Here is an 18,765-nt window from a genome sequence, read left to right on the forward strand (position 1 = left end):
TTAAGTTGTGCATAAGTATTAAATATTATATGGGATGATGCATTTAAAATCGGTGATCCTTTTCTTTGCTGCATTCCAGACTAGCTTGTAAGGAAAATAGACTAGCATGTCATGCCACTGTTATGCATTTTAATTTCCAAGAATGTATTTTTATAATGGGAAAGAGGGTGGGGGTAGAGCTTCCCTACAAGATTGTTATTCTACCTGAAGTTTACTTGGTGTAGGACTGATGCCTTTCTGACAATTATTTTTTTCGACTCATCAGATTTTAAACCTTTAATGACAAACACCCACACATCTGCTGCTGTTGATGCTAATTTACTTTGTTCGTCTGATTATTAATGTTGACTTGAATGTTGTTTTAAGGACCTCAACTCTGTGTTTCCTGTGTGGTGCCTCTTATAAGGCATTGCCAGACTCTTTCAAAAAGGAGAACAGTACCGTGTCTTAACTTTTCAAAACCTATCCATATTAAAAACTGATACGAGCCTGTGGATGCTGTATTCACAGCAGTTACTACATGAAGGGCCTGATCCTGTAAACACTTGCTCCCATGGGTAGTCACATGGATGTCAGTGGGGCTACTCTCATGAGTAAGTGTTTGGAGAATCTGGAGCTCATCAGCATGTTGTGTTACATTAGACTTCAACCTACCTTCAGGGGCATCGTAAACAGTTATGAAAATTATTTTCTTTGCCTTTATCTTTATAGTAACACTGTACTTGTTGATTATGAGTTTTCATCTAATTTTTGTGCATTTTTCCCCTTTACATGAAGACCTTATCTGTTTGGAGCAGGATGTTTTTCCATAAAAGCTCCATGGTGAGTTCTGAGTTCAATCCCAGCATGCCTATAATTCATTTGCTGTACTCATTGAAAATAACTTTACGTTCAAATTGTTTTTTACTGCATGGGCTGATCCTTAGGGGGGAAGGATTGCATACTTATCACCAACTTTTAAAGTATGGACCAATATTCTCCGTAAAGTGTTCAAGAAACAAATATATGCACTGTTTTTCTCGCCTGATATTTAATATTTTAAAGTAGATATTTTCATTAATATTTAAAGTAGGGAAATGTAGTTTTTAAAGAAGCTGAGATGTTAGAACAGATTTTTAAAAAATCTAGTTAGGCAAAGGTGAATATTTGTTCTAAAAACATAATATCTGTCTCTCTGTCTCTCTCTCTCTCTCTCTCTGTATGTATATATAAAAAAACACCTTCCCACAATGTAATGTCTGAACACTTTCCCAGTTTATGGACAGAAAACACCAGCTAATATAGGCGTCTCTGTAATAAACCAAATTAGGTAGAATAATGTATTGTGCGAAGAGAAATGGGTAACAATATAATACTGACTAACCATTTCCCATTCAGAAAACCATTTTCAATGATGAAACATTTTTAAGAACACTAAATATACAGACATTCATAAGTTCTTACCACTATGTCAAAAGATATGTTGTTTCTTAATAGTCAGCATATTTTTGTAATAATGCAATGTATTGTTTTAAACATATAACATTGCAGCATATTGCCATAACCAGCTCAAAATATACTGAACAGGCATGGAAGCATTACATGTAATCCATAAGAAGTTACTCTGTACAAGAGACTGGGTGCTTATAATATTACATACCCCCTTAGTTACCTTATTATAAAAAGAGAATGATGAGGTGGAAATAGTTTTAGATAGCTAGAGTGATACGGGGATGTGAGGTTCTTAGGCAGAACATTTCAAGAGCTAGCGGGGAATACGAACTGTAAGTGTGTAGTGATTTACATACGGAGATCGCATGACCACTAATGGGAATTGTTCACAGTCATCCTTCTTGCATCCAGGTCAGAATATTATCCCTCAATCTGTATTCTGTGGAAAAATGGGGCGAAGAGCCTCACAGTATGCAACATTCTTAAGAGAATGGAAAAGATAGATATGAAAGGGATGTTTGAACTAGCTCAAATACAAGAACAATGGGACACCAATTTCTATTAAATAAGTGCTAAGAATAAAAGGAAATAAGGTGGAATTTTCTTATAGAGGGGATAGTTACTATGTGAGGGTTATACTAGCTAGCATCTATACTGTAGCATGAAGATAGTTTTTAAAATGTAAATGAATTTTGAAAGCGTTTGTGCTGCAGATATTATGAGAAATAACTAATAACTCGAAGTTCTGGACAGTTCAAGATGGCCCTTTTGGGGTGAAATAACCTGTGTTTTTACATAGCTACTGAAATGATCTTCCTGAGATTCTTTTGTAAATGTAGTTTTTTCCAAGCTGCTGAAAATTCCATCTGATCGTTTTTTCGTAGTAAATATACAGGCGTCAGATGAAAAGTTTTGAATGTGGATTATCTAACAAATGGATGCATGCATCAGTAGCCCAGATTTGTAAAGTGGGCTCCCTTAGCTTCAACAAAGACAGTCATAGACACTTGTCAACTAGAAATGATTTTAGAGTGAAACAAGATTAAAAGACCTAGATTAAAGAGAGGAATATATGAAATATAATAGACTCTAAAATCATTGCTTGTCTTTTACAAGACTCTTTTGTGGTCTGTTTGATGCCAGCATTGGCTCACAAGAAAATCGTTTTTATTTGCCTACACAGACATTGGGACAAAAACTACACTTGGGGGTGGGAGAGTGAAAAAGATGTAGGGCACGTTGTTTCCATTAAAATCTTAATGAGACTTAAAATTATGTCGGTAAAATGAACAGAGATTTGACAGCTTATTGTCTGTTGAATTTAAGCGCCTGTACATATTTTTGGGGTAATTTTTCTTATTTTCTCCATGGCACGGAAATTGGGAGAATGTCTTCATTTACTTGTTTTTAGGCAAAACATTACAATTAATTTTTTTGACAACATTTATCATTTAAAAGCACCACGGTTATTCTTGAGAAAAATAAAATTTTTGAGTGTTCTTGCAAAAGTAACTGTAAATTTCATGCAGCATTGAAAGACATTATTTACCATTTGGTTTACTGATTTATTGTAGACATCTTTTTTCTTCAAAATTGAAATGCGTTAATGTTTTAGAGGCTTCAGTTGTTCACCAGTTAGTAGGTTACAGATAATTATCAGTTGGTGTCTTTGTGAATGCAACAAACATGAAAATTTATTCTTTGGTAACATAAGACTAAATAGATACTATATAGAATGGAACTAATTAACCCAAATATAGTGTAATTTGCAGATCAGTTCTATCATATCATATGGATGTAATTTATATTTTTTACCTAATTAGTAGATTTTAATCTCATAGATTGGAGCCCAAAAAGAAGTCAGGTAATGCAGTATGAATAATATCTTAACATCTTTTGCTTTTTAAAAATGAGTTTTAAAAGAATTTCATGTAACTATTTCACTTATGAAACCACAATTTTAAGACTCATATTTAAGAAGGTAAAATTTATTTTTCAAACAAATATAGCTTTTTGAGAAATGCCTGTCATTTAGTACTGTATAATTGTATGCTTAGATAAAAAACATTTTTAATACTTTTAATCCATTTTAAATCTCACTCAGCAAAGCAAAATAGGAATTCAAAAAGTTTAAATTGATATCACTGCTATGATCCTTTTATAAACATTTTACAGTGATGCAATAAAAAAGACATTTGTAGAAGTTAAGTCTAAGGATTTTGTATTTGTTACAACAATCAGCGATTAATTATCTTCAATTTCTAAAATAATCATTTTTCCTGTTATACTGTAGGCATGAAAAAATCTACATGTTATTTCTCAGTCTTTTTGTAAGATCTGAGGAAATGGTGCTTTTCTCTTGTTTATCAACTGCTTGCATTTTTATTTATTTATTTATTTAGTCCTTTTGAGTAGCAGATGTTCTTCTCATTTTTCCCAGGACATGTACAAAACTTACATGCGTTTAAATAAGTTATATGTTGTCATTCAGGAACATGCAGATTCAGGAAAGGGTTACTGTTTGAGGACAGCATTTTAGCGTGTGTTTAACTTTAAATTGAAGTCAGTAGGATTTAAGTGCTGTCCTGAATAGTGATAGAATTAAGTGTTTGCTGAACTGGTTCCCTGAATTAGGACCTAAATTTAAGGGAAAATTAAATATTTATTGTGCAGCTTTGATGCTACTCAAAAAGTAGGGTGCTTAATTCTTTTTATCATTTTATCTGGCGAACCCATGAACATTTTTTTAATCTTATTTTTCTACAACGTGTAATAAGTAATCATTTAAGTTATTATTTCCTAGTGGTTAGAGCATTGGACTGGGGACAAGAATTCCTGTGTTCTGTGCCACCTTGGTCACTGTCTCACTAAATAATCGCTGGTCTTTCTTTGCTTCTCTGTAGGACGAATTTGGCTTTTAATGGGAGATTTGCTGCTGGAGTAGAAGCAGGCCCACTGCCTGTAGAGTACTTGAAGATGTGCTATATAGGACCCTATCTTGCACTATTAATTCAGACACAACTCGCATTAGAGTTAAAGCTATAGAGCTAAATGTTTTTTTTATTGTAGCACTAAATTGTGCTCCTGAGATCCACATGCAGAGGGGATCCTATCCACATAGATCTCGGTCCCATGTATAAAGGCAGTGTCTTCCTCCAGACCCTGAGGCCATACCCCATGGGGGGATTTGTGTGGTGAGAGGTGGGGGCCGAATGACATGTATTATCTTCCTGATCCCCACCTCCCTTCCTCTACTCTTACTTGCAGCAGCGCTCAAGGTGAAAATTTCCATTTCTATAGGACCTCACCCAACCCTGCTGCTGGCTGTCAGAGTGGCTCTGGTGGAGTCAGAGAATAATGAAGTGGTACTGGGTGTCCAGGACCAATGTGGATGGAGGTAGATGGTCCTGATCTCTTGTAGATCCCAGGGATCTGTTAGGGTTTATGTGTTGGTCCTACAGACTGTTCATTAGGTGGAGGGATGAATACTTCCCAGCACCACTAATGAAATAATTAGGAAGAAGTCTCCGTGAGAGAGAGTGTCTTAGATTTCTTCTACTTTTTTGTACTTTCCTGCAAATTGCCCCACATGAGGGGGCTATGAGTCCCATTGTTATCAGCTGTGACTTTTTGCCTTGCTGGTCCATGTACAGTAGTTTGGAAAGACCCATACCTAAAAAAATAGGATCTTTGATCTTTTTGGTATCTGTTAAATATAGTGCAATCATCCATCAAGGTGACGCATTAAAAATAAGGACAATGTATACTTTATACCCATTAGTTTCCTATCTTGTTTTATAAACTGATTGATTCTTTTTTTAGCTTTATCTTGTTGCATTATATCCCTTTTAATAAAAATTATGATTTAATGTGTTGAAAGTATCTATGCTTCAAATATGCATTTAATTTTTTTTTTTAAAGTGAGGCCAATTGGCTTATGATTTCAGTACTCAAAATAAATTTATGAGGTGTCGACAGGTTAAGGGGGAGTAAAGAGCAGGAGTTCACAGTAGAAACAAGTTAGTCACCACTTACCTTCACCATTATTGTTTTGTTATCATTTATGAAGCTTGAAAAGTTGATCACATACACATATTAATTAGGATTTATAGCTTCCAAGAAGATATTAAAATCACAGTTACATGAAAATGTATTTCTCCAACAGTTTTACCACATATATGTTTTGAAAACCATCGGACTCTACAAGTCCTTTAAGGGAAAGTAGTTTGAGCTGGAATGTATTAATGAAAACTCTATGGTAAATTAAGACGGGGGGGAAGGGAGTAACATTAAAGATTCCTGTGTTATAAAACTTTCCAGTATGGATTTGTTGACATCATTATAATTTTTTCAGAAATATGTCTAAACCAAATATGATACACAATTTTTTTTAACAGGACTAAGTTTAACCACATGAGTAATCATGTTTTATAAGGTCTACACTTTCTGTCTACAAAACATCATCTTGAACAGAAAATGTTTTGGCACTGAAAACCAGCACTTAAATGCATGCCTTGAAAGATGTATGTTGTAAAGTTATGGTATAAATATAATGTAGTTTATACAATTTCCTTTAAAAGTGTTTATATTTGTATTTAGATAAACATAAGTCTTTGGCAGTTGGGGTGGAAAAAGCCCCTATAAAGGTTTTCATTTTTTATGATTAGAAGACCAGTTACATTGCTGTAAATTCAAAAAAACTCTATTGAAGTCTATTAAGTCACTCCAGATTTACACCAGTGAAACTGAGAGCAGAATTGACCCCAGAGTATATTTTTCTCTTTCCCTTTATTTTGATGTATACGTTCCCCCAAAAATATTTTTGTTATTCTTAGATTGTACTATGAAAATATTCACAATTATCTGCAAAAGTGTTGACAGGAAGAAATTAATACATCTGGATGGTTCTTCTACTCAGTTTTTGCTTCATATGCAACCAATTACCTGAAAGATACTTCATATCAGAATCTCTTGTTTCTATATTAAATACAGTAATTTATTGATAGAGGTGTATTTCAGTAAATAACAATATTCATATGTACATTTAAGCTTCCACTTCCATTTCTTCAGGAGACACTAATTGTGTGTTAATAATCTAATGATGCTTTTTGATTGGAAGTTAAAAAACTAGGAAGTAGTTATTGCTACATTGTTATAGAAATGATAGAGAATCCTGCTTTTACAGCAGAAGCTATTTAAAAAAAAAGTATAATAAAAATCTAGCAAACATTTTAATATTTCAATGCCAAGTCTAATATTTTAGTATAAATTGCTGTAGTTCCTTTGGAAAAAGGCAGTTTATAATCTGTAGCTGGAAACTTTTAGAACACTGATTTTTGACCCAGTAGACTAATGAGAGGTGTAGCAGTCAGATATATCAAATGCTTTGTGGTAGTTCAGTATTGGGTTATTGATATAATAAATTATAATTGCTTTTTTGGGGCATTCTGGGCTCTTACATATGCAGGAGAGCTAGGGGCCTGATCAGAAGCCCACAGAAGTCCATGGGAGTTTTTCTATTGACTTCTGTGGCTTTGGCACAGGCCCTAAGTCGATATAATGAAGTTCCTTTTGAGAGGTTTTTTTAAACAAAATATTCTCCTATGTGACCATAGACTTGCTGCGTGTGCGTGTGCGTGTGTGTGTGACCTGCAGCAAGCAGCTTAACCTCTGTGTGCCTCAGTTGACCCATCTGTAAAACAGGCATCATACAGTCTCCTGGGGGTGCTGGGATGCTGTATTACTATTATCTGTGAAGCCCAATGATGTCTTTGGTTGAAAATGCAGTATAATTGCAAGGTGTTAATCTCTTCTCTCAATCTTAAAAATGACAAAGCCAATTTTCCCCAATACATTCTAGAAAAAACATTTGCTCCTTGGATGAATTCTTGTTGAAGGCACTCCTTCCCTGCCCTCTCTAGCTGAATGTTAAATGTTTGAAAATAAAGGCATGAAATGTTCCAGGGACATTACTTCATTCCCATCATATTCCAGCTTCTCTTCCCTTCATTGTGCATTGAGGAAGGGCTTGATCCTTCTCTGTTGACGTCACCAAGCGTTTTGCCAACAGGAGCAGGATCAAGCTTTAAACAAGACTGCTGGAGATACAGGAGGATGAGAATACTTTTGGGAGGTTAGAGCCTAGGCATGCAAGGGCAGAGGACTGTTTGAAGCCCAACTCAAAGAATCCTGCATGTTAGATTAGGTTTTTCTTATGGTAACTTGATTTTTTAATTATGTTAATTAAAAAATTTGCTTCTGTTGAAATATCCTTGCTGATCACTGCTGGTTCATTTCTGCTGAGCCACATTGCCAATTTACAAATGGTTAGTAATAAAAAAAATGCTGACTGACTATGAATGAAGAAAGTACCTTTATAATTGTGCACCAGATTAGAGTTGTTTATTGTCAGTTGTTGGTTTTCTGTTACTTGAGCCCATAATAGTGCAATAAAAATATTGTCTCACATATACTTACGGGGTTGAAGATCACATCGTTCAGAGGAATGAGAACAAGGAGTATGATAACAAAATCACATCTCACAGGGAGGATGGTGTATTGTGGAGCAAAAAAGCAAGCAAAGAAAATAAGCAAAGGGGAGAAGGTTGCAGTACAAAGGAGTATTAGAGAAACAGAAGAGAGCGATGAAACAGGCAGATGAGGGAGAAGAGAGGCTGGGACTGTGGTAAAGGGAAAATAGCATCTCAGGCAGCCCTTTTGTTTTGTGGTTAAATTAACTGAGGAAATGAATATTGCTCCGAAAATTATTCTGAATGCATGTAAACTAGAATATAATCCTTCACTGTTGGTGTTTTAATTAATCTCCAGATTCCTGGTTTAGATTGGCCTTTGATCATTTCACCCAGGCAAAATGATAAAAGCACATTTTTTTAAAGGACAAAAGAAGAAAAATAAAACATTGAATGGTATCATCACTGAACATAATTACATACCATTGGATCTGCTACATGCACTCTGTGGTGTCCCAGAGGACAGCATTTCTTAATTTCATTCTGTGCAATAGTGATTTTTACATTGCATTATTGTTATACATGTTGTCTCCATTGCCTTGTATCCTCTGCATGTTCCTTCCTTTTGCCTCCCTCCCCACATCCCATTTTCCCCGCAATGGAATTGAAACCAAACATAGATCATAACTCTGCACTGCAGAACATGTTAGGGTTGTTTGTAAGTGTCTCCTCTTTAAAAATGCAAGAAAATGGCAACCAACTATAATGATTGACCCAGAATCTAGACTTTCTTTCCCCAGAGACTCAATAATAAGATGTGTAAAAATGTTTGCATTCAATCTGGAAGTTGTTCCTGATGATTGCAGATGTACATTACTGAGTCTTTCAAACAACTTAACCAATTCTGCATTATTAGACAGTCCTGTTCTTAAAGTTCAGAAGATAAGGAACACTTGGGGCCTGATTTTCAGAAACGATGAGCAGTCATGATTCCAGTTGAAGCTAATGGGAGCTGGAAGTGCTCAGTATTTTTGAAAATCAGGGCCTCAGGATTTAGAATGAAAGTTGAGTTGAGGGACCTCTTGGATCAGTAGTAAATTTAACTTTGAGAATTACTGTGTGTTAATTTTACTTTGTTTTTATTTTAAGCAAAACCAAACCAGCTCCACAGATTTCACCTAGTAAATCTGTGGGAGGAGAGTTTTGTGTTGCTGCAGTCTTCGGATTGTCAAGATCCTGGTTTGCAAACAACCCAGGTCTAAAAAGAGAAAAAGGTTTGTGTGTTAGAAAATAATTAGGTTTGATCTTTTGTATTTATCTTGGTTTTAGTTTATCTCATTTTAAAACTGCTCATGACCAAATATTGTGGGTCTGTTCTTTTTATTTATGAATGATTTTTGCAACTGTATACGGTGTCTGTCAAACTTCTGGAAGTCATTGGGAATTGAGGGCATCAAGAGTGCCATTAGAATACAGGACCAATTTACAAGAAAATTAAAATTGCAAAATGAGTCAATGACTTATTATAATATAGTGATGACACAAAGTCACTTGCAATCCCGTTCTATTCAGAGATGCTTCTGGTGCACTACTCAGGAGCGGCCCTGCAGCCATCTTGGAAGTTGCTCCATATTTCTAGGGTGAAATGCCTATCAGAAGTAGGTGCATAAACATAGATTTGGTAATATATGACTACCCAAACACACCTTATTCCTTGGATTCAGTCAGTGAATATATGATTGGGCCTTTGTGAATATCAGGGAAGAAATAAGCATGATCTGTGATTTACTTCCCCATACCTCTCCAGCATCTCCCCTCATGATGTTCATTGATATGGTCAATCACAAACATTTATAAAAAGGGGCAAATCAATGTTAAGCGTTTAGGAAAGCCACTGTTATTGTAGATATTTTCTGCTTCTGCTATTCTGTTATAATAACAAATGTTTTCTTGCCCATAGATCAATCAAAACAGTTTGTGGTGGAATCACTGTATATTATCAGTTGTTATGGTACCCTGGTAGAACACGTATTGGAACCACGCCCACTCAGCACTGCTCCGAAGATCAGTGATGACACTCCTTTGGAAATGGTGACCTGTCCGAGAGCCAGCTGGAAATTGGTTAGGTAGCTCATCCCTTTGCATTGCTCTTCTCTTTGTCCTTACTCTACTCATGGAACCTGATCCTGTAAGGTGCTGAGCCTGTTTTAGGAAATCAGTGAATGACCTTAGTGCAAATTGACTTCAGTGGGAATTGAGGGTGCTCAGCACCATCCAGCACACCGAGCAGGATTGAACCCTTGTTAAGGACCACATCCAGATCTTTTGGAAGTCAGTAGCAAAACCTTATATGACTCCAATCAGATCAAAATTCAGTCCTATATTTGTAATAAAGTATGAAATTCTACCACCCCTCTAGACACGTAGAGATTATTCACAAGTTTAGAGTTAGCTGCTAAGTGGTGTAGAAATCAATGCATATTGATTCATACATTTCATTTAAAATAATCAAATATAATTTAGCTTCTTTTTATTACTAAGACTAGAAACAGTTAATTATTCTAGCAGTGTAAATATAGTCCTGAGGTTCTGCACTAAGATGTATTATTGGAGTCTGCAACATACAGCAAGAAGCTAGGCAAGACTTCCTGTAAGTAGCTGAATGTAGAGTCTTATCAAATATAGTTGAAGAAATTAGTCCTGACTCGTGGAATAAAACGAACAGGAATTGATGAGAAAATATTGTCAGTGCTTTCGACATTTTAAAATATTTTTCCATTGATTTTTGTAGGCTCCAATATTCTTTAGGGTTACTCATTCCTGGACTGGACTGATCAATACTTGATTTACCAAGCTATTTAGGAGTGGCCAACCCTAATTAAAATTACAACAAGACCATTCTTGTTGAAATGAGCAGGTTGGAATGGAATTGCAAATTCTAATTGGATCAATAGTTCATAACGTTACACAGCTCTGTTTTCACAGTTTTGTAGCTCTTGATTTCCTTTACAGAACAGTGGAAACAATTGAGTAAGAAAACACAAATGTTCCCCAGGTTCTGTTGTGTGTTAACGCTATGTCATGCTAGCACTGTTTAATATTGTTCTAACATTCATTCATCAACATATTCTAAACTGTCTTGATCCCTTTTTGTGTTCAGTATATAGTACTGTCAGCAATAATGTGAATTGGTCACACTTTTCTACTGACTGCTGTGTATTTCAGTGCTTGAACAAGCTAATTTAAATAATTATAAACATTGTACAAGCTTGTGATGACACAGACACTGATTTACATTCTCTGTATTAGCTGAAATATTAATATTCTTGTGTTGTGTCCTCAGAACTCCTCAGTGGAATGAACTGCAACCACCATTTAATGCAAACCATCCATTGCTCCTAGCTGCAGATGCAGTACAGTATTATCAGTATCTGCTTGCTGGCTGTAAGTAGCTTAGCACTTCTTGTCTTTTTGTATGTGCAAGTTTAATGTGAAATGGTGACTTTCTAAAACAGTTTCTTAACTTACATTCTTGAGACAAGATAGCATTGTTATCAGCGAGACTTTTTAAAAACTCCAGTGTGCAAATACTAGTGACTGGGGAATTTTTATTCTACAAGGCATAATGGAAGTGGAATGAATGATGATTTAGAGACCTCTTAATATGAAAAATTCAACCAAATGCAATTTTAGAAGTGTAGCATCGTGCTGAAACTTACGTAGTTAAGTGTGTGTCAAATGTCTCAAGATTTCCATTACAAGCTCCTATTCTAATTAAAGATAGACATTTATATCTCAACCATAAAAAATTGCTACAGGTTGAAAATATGTCATAAAAAGCTGAGGTTCATGAGACAGTTTTTTAAATAAAAATGTATATGTAATCTGTGCAATCCTCAAGTTTTATAAAAGAGGCCAGAAAAGAACAATGGATTTAAAAAAAAAAATTATTTGTAATTGTAGAATTAAAATATATATATATTTATGCAGACCAATCACTGATGCAACCCAATGGCTTTGCATTTTGTACCTTAAAACAAAACACACAAACACATTTTTAAATTTAAATTAACATTTTTCTCATCAAGCTTCTCTCCATATAAGCCAGTCATAAGTTACTCTATATATGAAGACTGAGTTTGCCTGGGTGTACTTTGTATTGGGTGTACATATAAGCTAAATTTTCGTGTGCCAGATAATAGATTCTCCTGCAGATCGGAATTCACAATTAGAAAGCTTGTAGTGTGAACTAAAAATAATATTCAGATTTTTTTTAAAGTATGGAGATATAGATGTTAAAAGTATGTTAAAATCATGTGATCCAAAGCTATGATATTGAAAAAAACACAATTTAAGGGTGAAATGGGTGACATCTAGACATGAGTTGTGGTAGTTTAGGACTGAAGGAAGCAGTTCTGTGGAAGGAGTTTGCAAGGATGTTTATTTCAATAGGGGATCACCAGAAGAGGTTTCATACAACCGAATGTACTCATAGTGATAGAATATTATGTAGGGTTTCATGTAGACCAGAATCCAACATTGAGAGAGCTTCATACAGCCCAGAGATGAGAGCAAGCTGGAGAGAAATACCCATGTGGTCTCCTAAGATTTTCAGGCTGCTGCAATCTCTTTCCTTCTCTTTCTCATATTTATTTTCCCTCATCAATCGGGTGCTTGTGACAACTAAGCTTGTCAACTTCTTCCCACTCCCCTGGAATTCCTGATTGCTCAACTATTTGTAGCCCAAATCTTAAGTGGCTGCTTCCCTCTAGAATCTTGGCAGCATTTCCAGAGATTTTTGGCCACCTGCTACAAACTGTGTGAGATCTATGACCTCATCACAGGGAGCAAATATATATATTGCACTGTATGTTTAGTAACGTTACATACGTTTTCTTTTCCTTAGTATAATACAAAACGGGGAGATTATTATGGGAAAATAGTGAGTCTCTATTTTTTTCTCAATTGGGTAACTGAGATAGAAATTATATAATAACCATCTTGAAGTTTTATGAAGAAGCAACTCTTTGCATAGGCAAAGATGCTCATGGGGAAACTAGACCCTCTGCTTAATTGACAGTGCAGACAATGCCAGCATATTAAATGGTTCAAGCAATAAAAAATGTAAAAAGTGGACATCTGGGTCAAAAGATTTTAAGTCTGAAACATGACTGGTAAACGCAACACTGGTGCCAAGTTAGGGATATTACCTCTACCTGTCCATCTGTTGCATGCTTTCTGGAACTCAGAATTTTGGAGAGGCCTACAAGGTTAGAGGATATTTTTATAATATATATATATATCACTCTGGTTGGGAGAATATTCAGACAGCATAATAATTTTTTGTTTTAATTCTGCATACTTCTTATGTTATACTTTATACTGTATTTTCTAGATGCAAAAGCCTTTCATATTTAAGATGAATATGTTTTAGCGCTCATAGTTCAAAATGTTGTTCACCCATAAAGGATGTGTTTTCCGAATGTCCAGTCTTAAAAGCCAGTCTAGAATTATGATTGTGGAATTTTCATTTGTTTTATTTCGATATGTGAATTGAGTGACATAGATAGTGAAGGCACTTGGGAGATTATAATTACAGAAAGAAAACAGTGAGGTAAGTGGAAATAGTAAAGAAATTGCCCGTCCTGGGAAGGAGAGTGGGAGAGGAGGATATAGAGCTACCACATAATCCATTAACAAAATAAATATGACGCAGACTGATAAACAAGGTTTTACATTTGTTATACAGATAAACCTTCATAAGAGTCACTTTTGTGTATACTTTAGTGGCTGATAAACACAGACATTAACTTTGCACTTCTCTTTCTCACAGTTATAGAGCCTTTTTATATACTGTCAATTTTCCTTTTTGTGGCAGGTCAGCACAAGCTAAAGTCCTAGTTGAACCCTCAGAATAGGGTTTACGTGGGATTTACATAGCGCACAGGTTTTGTGCTTGCTCTCTATAGGCTGAATTTCACCTTAATTAAGGCAGAATTACTTATGTATAGGCCTTTTTTTAATAGGTCGGTTTGGAATTCCACTACATGAAAGTCACTAGAGAAGTATAGAGATTGTATTGTTAAATTCTGTGTCTAATTTATGTGTGAAAACTGAAAAAATACGGAGTATAATCTAATATTTTTACAGCACAGGCAGTACGCTAGATGGATTAATCCAATTCAGTATTTTGATAGCAGACCCACTGTAGTGTACAGTCTATTTTCAACAGACATCTGTGGAATAATCTGGTGAAGGTTGCTATGGAAAAGATGATCAAGTTGTAAATTAGTACTCGTTTTGCAAGAGCAGAAAACAATATAAAACCTTTTCAGCATCCAGAGAAATTACATTGAAAATGATTTCATAGTAGAGAAAAAATGCTAATGAACACAGAACATGAATTTGAGGTTTGTAAGAACAGAGAGTCTTGATTGTCTATTTTATGGACTCAAGGAGAAATGGTTAATTTTAACAAGTTTAGTTTGGAATAAGAAGTTCTGGACAAAATTGATTTATTGCCCCAGGCCCTATGAACAACTTATCAATAACAAATTTCAGTCTAGTTCTACAGATTGCTACTCAGGTAGTTAGATTTGATCACCTTTCTTTGGACAGCATTGCTTTTGGAAGACGTTGTTCATGTTTATCATTGTGGGAATGCAACTCCTTTAGATGAAGCACAACATATACAGTGATTTAAGAAAGAAAAGAAAAACAGAGAAATAGGTCAAAACTGCACAAAAATAAATGCATTAATCATCTCTGTCTCTCAGCCACAATAACTTTTGTAATACACAAGCAAGCATCTTGCTGGCATTTGGCAATGTGTTGTTTTCAAATAAAAGCACTTGGCTTCTGATTTGTTTGAGTTTGAGGGATTCCTGTGAGGGTGCATGTTGGCTATGCACTATTTGTGATATTAAACTTAGATAGGTCAACCATTTTAAATGTAGGTGTTTAGAGTTTGGCACGAAGGTCCATGGTCCATATTTAAGCACCCAAATAAATATTCATCGGTGCCAAGTACCCACAGCTCCATCTGAAATCAACAAGAGCTCTGGCTATTCATCACCCATGAAAATCAGGCCACGTATTTGGGTAACTAAATATGGAGTTGGGTTCCTAGCTCTACGTGGCCTGTGTACTTTTTGTCCATAGCCTCCAAAGGCTGATAGTGCAGAGTACCGATTAGTTTCATAACATAGGGTAAGATAATATCTTATGCACAGTATGCTTATGCTGCTGATGGTTTGTTCCGGTTTTGATACCCTGAAATCTACTGCTTATGCATCCTCTCCTTGTGTTGTCATTGAACATCTCTTAGTAAAAGGACCAAAAAATAATACACTAGGGTTTCATCTGCTGAAGTGAAGAAAAATAAATGTCAGTGCCCCAAAGAAGTAACGTAGGTAGTCATTAAAACACTGCAGTTGTTTTGATGGAATTAGGATTTGGAAGACAGTCTCATCTCTTCCCCATCCTTATGAGCAGGACGTGGGATGCTGTCCCATATTTTGCCTCTTTCCTGGAATACATATTTTGTTGTGCTGTTAATGATGAATATTTCTGTATAAGGGAAAAAGCACCAGACCACGAATATACATGCATCTTTCGTAAAATAAAAGCATACCATATGTATAGTTCATTTTTATGTATAGATATTGTTCTATAATGCTTCACGGTTAATGTGTTGTGCAATTATTTAAAAATTGGAGAAAGATGGGAGCTGTTGGGTGCTGAGAACTTTTGAAAATCTGGCCAATAGAAACTTTAACTTGCTCACTCCAGTTATGTTTGTGAATTTTATGCAGTTTGCCTGTCTGAGCCAGACCTGCCCTTTTTCAACATTTTCTGTTCATTTGTAGATGCCTCTTTCATTCTCACTGAGTAAAAGTGTTGGCACTGCATACTTACAGGCATATGGACATTTTTATATTGCATACAGGTTTATACATCCAGAAATATAGCAGGCTGATTTCTGAATTTAGATAACTTTACATGGAACAGTTATATTTATGTACTTTTTCACTTTCTGATGAAATTAGGAGTAATGTGTCATATAAATGTGGTGAAAATAAAACCTTTTAGTGTTATATGTGTCTGGGAGCTAGATTCATCCCTGACCTTGAAATCAGGGATGAATGTGGCCACATTGTCTACTTTAATAAATGCTTAAAAAGCTACACAACTCAAATTGTTGCCTGTACTGAGAGCCTTTTAAAGAAAGAAATGTAAAATAAAATTTCACATTGAGTGTATTTTACTCTTTTGAGATACCTTCCTAATAACTTAGTCTTTGTATGCATTATCTGTTATTTTATAGCACTCATTTTGTTAATCCAAAAATGTTAGCTAAATGAGTATTTAAAATTCATTTGCATTGTTTGAATTACTTTGATTTTTTTTAAATCAAGTTTTAATTAAGGTAAGAGTGAACAGTGTAAGATGACAGATCTAATATAGGAGTTTAGAGGGGAAAAGAAAATCATAATATTGTAGACATATCTAGAAAATTGACAGTAAAAAATAACATTAACAAAGAAGGTACTGTATGGCAACTCCTGTTCTGATTTTTGTTTGATATATTTGCTTTCCAGTTTTTTTATGCTCTGATTTTAACTTTAAAGTCCTGAGCAAGTAGGCTCCATTAAACAAAACAGGATTCACAAGAAAAAGAAATACCTATTTGCTTTTTTCCTAGGAAATATATGATAAAATGGAATTATCTGGCTCTGCTTACCTGCAGTAATGTAATGGGTTGACATTAGCTGTAGTTTGATGTGCTATCACTTCCGTCAGTAAGTTTAATTGCCAGCAAATGGCTAAATGGGAATTTAGGGTGAATGCTACAGCTGTCTGCCATGTTAGTGGTAAAAGGAATTCTGGCGCCGTTTCAGGGTCACTATTTGTATCTGTCCATCAGAGTTAGAATTCAGCAGTTTCTCTCGGTTTCAGTCTTCTGTATAGCATTTCTGCCAATTGTTTGGCTCCATTAAGTGTGCAGGGGAAATAAAAGCCTGAATGACCAAGTCACAAGGGGCTATGGATAGACCCTTTCTTTGTCCACACTCAGAACATTGCATTAGGTCTCATTATCCATTTATAATAAGTGACCTTTGCCCCCTGGGTCATTGAAAATTACTCAGTGTGCTTTTCTAACACAGGGTACCTCTATCAGCAGACGGATAGAACAATGAAACGTCTGGTAGTCTGGTTGAAGGGTATATTTTGCAGGTTTTTGTAAATATGCAGTTTGATGCTAAAGCAGAACAGCAAAATCTTATTCTTTAATCTTTGGAAAGTTCAAAGTAGACCAATAAGATCTTGGCTACTGTATGACAAGAGAATGTTTTTAAAATACTGGATTTAGTTATTTATAGTTCAGCTTTTACCTATATTTTAAAAAAGATGTTAAAGTTATTTTCACAGTTCTATAAAGTTATATTCACAGTTAAAAGGATCCATTGTTTGAAGAAACACTTTGTTGAACAAGTGTCCACGACCTTTATCCCAAGGGTAGTTGTAAGTGAGTTTGCACAGCTGTTTCATTGCTTTGAGGTCATCTGTGACATCTGCTGCAAAAACCTTGATCCCGACCATGCAATGCACTTCTACCTGAGCTCTCGAATAGTCAGTGTTCCTTTTATTACAGCATTAACTGTTGTAGACAAATGGGGAAACTGGATGAGGAGGGATCTGGACCTCTCTACAAGTTCATGACTCCTAAGTGACCTGCATTTTCAATTCAGAACCTGGTGACCTACAGGAAACATCAGTATCCTGCTGATAACTGCTTCAGGCTTCTTACACATTTGGTCAAAGTGGAAATGTCAGAGAACCAAGAATCTCCTTAGTATTCTCAGGGAGCAGATTTCATTTCAGATGTCATTTTCTTAGGGTTCACCCTGCACAGGGTTTAGACCTATCATGATCTTAAGGACTTCAATATCAGACATTTGAAACTTTGGTTTATAGGCTTGCTGGTCGCAACACATGCTCTTTTTACTTCCATTGCTGCCCCCAATATGCCCACTTCATTCTGCTTTGACCTCCCCTTCCTCACCTTTCAAAACCAATCTCAGCAAAACAAGGACATTCGGTTATGTTTTGTTCTTCTTATGTATTGTATGCGTGATGTGTTTAACATTATCTGGTATTGGTTTTTTATTATTTTATTATTATTATTATTACTATTATTTATTAATAGGGATAGGAAATACTATTATAATAGGCTATTATATTATAATATACTATATATACTATACTATATATTATATTATATTATAATATATTATTATAATATAATAATAATAGTAATAGTATTAATAATGTATTTCCTGTAGCACCCAGTGGCACCAATCAGGTTCGGGACCCTGTTGTGCTACACAAACGATAGGCATTATACAAATACATAGGAAGACACAGTCCACGACTCGAGGCGGTTACCCAGTAAAGAACCTGATTTTCTGTAGAGTTGCCAAGATTCATCCTTTTTTATTCTCTAAATACTGCTAACTTCCCATAACTAGTACTTAGGAATTAAGATGTGGCTAATAAGTGTGAGCTGCTGAGGCAAACTGTCTGTGACGATTAATTAGTTGTAATCATGAAACTATAGCAGGTTTCTTTCTAATGAATAATTTTATTCAGATACTGGTGGGTGAAGTCTTACATATTTGAGCAATTTTTCTCTTTTGTGACGAGGGTGAAGGGATATGCTCAACTAACCTCCTTCTTCTTGCATTTTATACCTGCATGCATATGGGTACTCATACATTGAATTAAATTAAATGACTGTGGAAATATCTAAGCCTGACTACAGACAGAAGCCTTCATCTCCTGTTCCCCGGTCCTTCACCTT

The 18,765-nt window shown here is 35.3% G+C and overlaps 1 protein-coding gene across 8 annotated transcripts in view; it reads left to right on the forward strand.

Annotated features, from left to right (window-relative positions):
* BCAS3 (BCAS3 microtubule associated cell migration factor) overlaps window positions 1-18,765 on the forward strand; it is a 451,757-nt gene that overhangs the window by 171,899 nt on the left and 261,093 nt on the right. For 7 of the 8 annotated variants that reach the window (XM_067538140.1, XM_067538137.1, XM_067538141.1 and 4 more), the window contains 3 exons: window positions 9,051-9,175; window positions 9,862-10,027; window positions 11,245-11,345. In XM_067538140.1, the coding sequence (XP_067394241.1) occupies window positions 9,051-9,175; window positions 9,862-10,027; window positions 11,245-11,345 (392 nt within the window). Of the gene's footprint in view, window positions 1-777; window positions 823-9,050; window positions 9,176-9,861; window positions 10,028-11,244; window positions 11,346-18,765 lie in introns of all 8 variants that reach the window. The other variant, XM_067538144.1, reaches the window with a different exon arrangement.

The sequence above is a fragment of the Emydura macquarii genome, unplaced genomic scaffold, assembly GCF_026122565.2.
Source record: "Emydura macquarii macquarii isolate MOO-44397 ecotype Brisbane River unplaced genomic scaffold, CSIRO-AGI_Emac_v2 contig_450, whole genome shotgun sequence".
In the NCBI taxonomy this organism is placed as follows: Eukaryota; Metazoa; Chordata; order Testudines; family Chelidae; genus Emydura; species Emydura macquarii.